At 36.1% G+C, this 4080-nt stretch overlaps 1 protein-coding gene across 2 annotated transcripts in view; it reads left to right on the top strand.

Annotated features, from left to right (window-relative positions):
* dync2h1 (dynein cytoplasmic 2 heavy chain 1) overlaps positions 1–2315 on the top strand; it is a 245918-nt gene extending 243603 nt beyond the window's left edge. For both annotated transcript variants that reach the window (NM_001423300.1, NM_001423299.1), the window contains 3 exons: positions 215–296; positions 1565–1681; positions 1986–2315. In NM_001423300.1, coding sequence (NP_001410229.1) covers positions 215–296; positions 1565–1681; positions 1986–2144 — 358 coding nt within the window. In that variant the 3' untranslated portion in view covers positions 2145–2315. The remainder of the gene's footprint in view (positions 1–214; positions 297–1564; positions 1682–1985) is intronic.
* Positions 2316–4080: the final 1765 nt, after the last annotated feature.

The raw sequence follows: 4080 nt of genomic DNA, 5'->3' as shown, positions 1-4080 counted from the left end.
GTTCTTAAACTTAAGATAACACTCCTAACACAATGAAGCTGCTGATATTAATCACCTAGGATGATTTCTGTTATGTACACTTTAAAGGGTTAGTTCACCCAAATATTAATAGCACATATGTTAAAGGTATTTCAAATCTCAAAGAGCAGTATTGTGCATGATAAATCATGAAGGACTATATGTGTGTGCTTTTACACTTGCATGTGTGTTTTAGGTTGATGAGCTGCTCTATGGACAGTCTGAAGTTTGTTACTACATGGAGAGGTCAGATTACTGAAGCCAAACTACAAGTGAAGGTACAAGCATTTGTTCCTTATGAAGAGACTGTGTGTTTAGCACGATAGAGCTAATCTTTGCCAGTGCATTTTAACTTTATTTATTTATTTGTTTATTTATTTATTTGTTTGTTTGTTTGTTTGTTTGTTTATGTGTTTGTTTATTTATTTATTTATTTATTTATTTATTTATTTATGTGTTTGTTTGGTTATTTATGTGTTTATTTATTTATTTATGTTTTTGTTTATTTATTTATGTGTTTATTTATTTATTTTTCTATTTGTTTATTTATTTATGTATTTATTTATATATGTATTTATTTATGTGTTTATGTATTTATGTGTTTGTTTATTTATTTATTTATGTGTTTATTTATTTATGTTTTTGTTTATTTATGTGTTTATTTATGTATGTATGTATGTATTTATTTATTTATTTATGTGTTTATTTATTTGTTTGTTTATTTCTTTATTTATTTAAATAAGCTTTATTTGCATGATATATCAAGTGTTGCCAAAGCATTGCACATTATATAAACAATGAATAATGTAGTGATTACAAAATGCATATATTTATTCATAAAAACAATCAGAAATTAAATAAATGCTTGCACAAATAAGAAAATAACTAATATAATGTTTAAGAAGGTAATGAAAAAAAGAGAAAATAACATGAAAAATAAATAAACACAAATTTAGATGAAATGTAATGTTTCTGACTAGTTCTCTTTTGCACTAAATATTGCACAATATTGTTTCTGTTTTACATGATGTGCTTGTATAGTCTGACTAAAGGTTATGTGTATAGCTAACTGCTGTATTTATAGTCTAAAAGTTGCTTATACGTCAGATGTTGTGCTTGTATGTATGATTATGTTTATATATGTTCTGCAAGACAGCGTTTCATTCTGTTTAGAAGATTGACAGTAAACCTCAGCATGAACTTTTACTAGTTTTCACCCTCTGCTTATGATGGACTGATAAATACGCCCCAGTGTCCTTGCCAAATTTTCTCCATCATGGCCTCCCTATCATCCCCATCCACAGAATTGGCTCTGTCACTGTCTCTCCACTCCACCTATAGCTGGTGTGTGGTGAGCGCACTGGCACCGTTGCCCATGGCTGCCGTCGCATCATCTAAGTGGATGCTGCACACTGGTGGTGGTGTGGAGAGACCCTCTTCATGATAGTGAAGCGCTTTGGATGTATGACCATACACAATAAATGCACTATATAAATACACATTATCTATAGTTTTATATGTAGTCTCTCTCTCTCTCTCTTTCTAGGTTGGTGGTTTGCAATTGGAGGGTTGTAGTTTCGATGGAAATCGTCTATCTGAGAGCCATCACGACTCTCCCAGTGTGTCCTCCGTTCCTCCATGTCACATGGCTTGGATCCCGCAGGTAACACATACAGTTTGTCTCTAAATATCCTGTGAAGTGCTCTGAAATGTGCAGTTTTGCTTGATATGTGATGCAATTTAAACTGAAACATAAAGTGAGAGGGCGGGACAGAGTAGCTCCTCCTCTTTTTTTGATTACAGCCAATAGGGTAAAGCCATAGACAGCATTATTAACCTGAGAGAAAAACAATTGAAGTCTATGTAACATCCTCACTAAAACAGGAAAACAAACATGTGTGTGTGTGTGTGTGCGTGTGTGTGTGTGTGTGTGTGTGCGTGTGTGTGTGTGTGTGTGTGTGTTTCAGAGTGCTATGGGCTGTTATTCTCCAGACGAGTGTATCTCTCTGCCGGTGTACAGCAGTGCTGAACGTGTGTGTGTGGTGACAAACGTACAGCTGCCGTGTGCTGGAGATCATGACACGTGGATCCAGAGCGGAGCGGCTCTCTTCCTCAAACAGCAGTAACACAAACACACACACTTTATACTGACATTAGCATCACTTTAGATTGTTTTGAGTGTCTTGGTCTTCATATGACGGTGTTTTTGCTGCATTCCAGCGGCTGTGAGACTGTAGTTTTATTCAGTCTTATATTCTGCAGATATTTATATGATCAAATAAACGAGTTTTCCTGGAGATCCCTCTCTTTCTCTGCTTTCAACACCACTGCATGTTTTGCATGAGTAAAACTGTACGTGCGTATGTCAGCCGAAACGTAGCATAGCTGTGAACAATGAGAAATTATGCAGCGTGAATGTGTGTGTTTATTTATTTATACTTTCTCTTGTTCACAGTGGTGTTCCGGCTGTTATTTGACATTACTTTGACAAAACAGTTCTTTCAAAAGTCTTTATTAATAATAAACTATAACTAATGTTTTGGGGTGGCATGGTGGCTCAGTGGTTAGCACTGTGGCTTTGCATGTTCTCCCCGTGTGGGTTTCCTCCGAGTGCTTCAGTTTCCCCCACACATGCGTCCAAACACATGCGCTATAGGGGAATTGGGTTAGCAATTGGGTTAGTGTGTGTGCGTGTGTGTGTGTGTGTGTGTGTGTGTGTGTGTACGTGTTTTTGTGACATATCAGGACACAAATCTGTATAATGACATTGGTTTGACACAGGTATTACAAAAAGGAGGTGAAATAAGAGGACTTTGGTGACGTCCTCGTTTCTCAAAATGCTTATAAATCCTACAGAATGAGTTTAATCAGAGAGTAAAGCTGCACACAGTCTCCTGTGATGGTTGCGTTTAGGGGTGGGGTGGGGTGAGGGCAATACAATATACGGTTTGGACTATATAAAATGAATGGAAACCTATGTAATGTCCCTACTTTTTACAAAAACAAACGTGTGTGTGTGAGAGAGAGAATGAGTGTGTATGGGTGTTTCCCAGAACTGGGTTGCGGCTGGAAGGGCTGTGTAAAACAAATGCTGGATTAGTCAGCGGGCTGTGGTGATCTCTGATAGATTAGAGACTAAGCTGAAGGAAAATGAATAAATGTGTATTGCGAGTTCTGTATCCTAGCATTTAAAGCACAGATCCTGACCCCCAGTCTCTTTAAAACAGTCTGGTAAAACATTAGACACATTTGCTGAATTGCGATGTGTATTTACAGCAGCTCAGAGATCAGTGAGAGCTTCAGCTCATGCTTTATACAGTAGAAGTCAGAATTATTCAGATATTATTAATATATTATTTTTTTCTTCTTTTTTGAATATTTTCTAAATGATGTTTAACAGAGCAAGGAAATGTTCACAGTATGTCTGATAATATTTTTTCTTCTGGAGAAAGTCTTACTTGTTTTATTTCGGCTAGAATAAAAGCAGTTTTTAATTTTTTAAACACCATATTAGGGACAAAATTATCAGCCCCTTTAAGCTATATTTTTTTCTCAATAATCTACAGAACGAACCATCATTATACAATAACTTGCCTAATTACCCTAACCTGCCTAATTAACCTAATTACCCTAGTTAAGCCTTTAAATGTCACTTTAAGCTGTATAGAAGTGTCTTGAAGAATATCTAGTCAAATATTATTTACTGTCATCATGACAAAGATAAAATAAATCAGTTATTAGAGATGAGTTATTAAAACTATTATGATTAGAAATGTGCTGAAAAAAAATCTCTCCGTTAAACAGAAATTGAGGAAAAAATAAACAAGTACTCTAATAATTCAGGGGGGCTAATAAGTCAGACTTCAACTGTATGAAGCAGCACAGAGTGAGCAGTACATTAGTGTTGGTCTGAAGGTCAGCAGGTTTCAGCGGTGACCTTTGACCACTGCTTGTGTTATATGGACTTGGCAGGTGTGACTTGCGACCTCAAAGTGTGTGTGTGTGTGTGTGTGTGTGTGTGTGTGTGTGTGTGTGTGTGTGTGAGATCAGGATGCAGATGCT

Source organism: Danio rerio, chromosome 15, assembly GCF_049306965.1.
Source record: "Danio rerio strain Tuebingen ecotype United States chromosome 15, GRCz12tu, whole genome shotgun sequence".
Lineage (NCBI taxonomy): Eukaryota > Metazoa > Chordata > Actinopteri > Cypriniformes > Danionidae > Danio > Danio rerio.
This window is presented reverse-complemented; position numbering and strand designations above follow the sequence as displayed.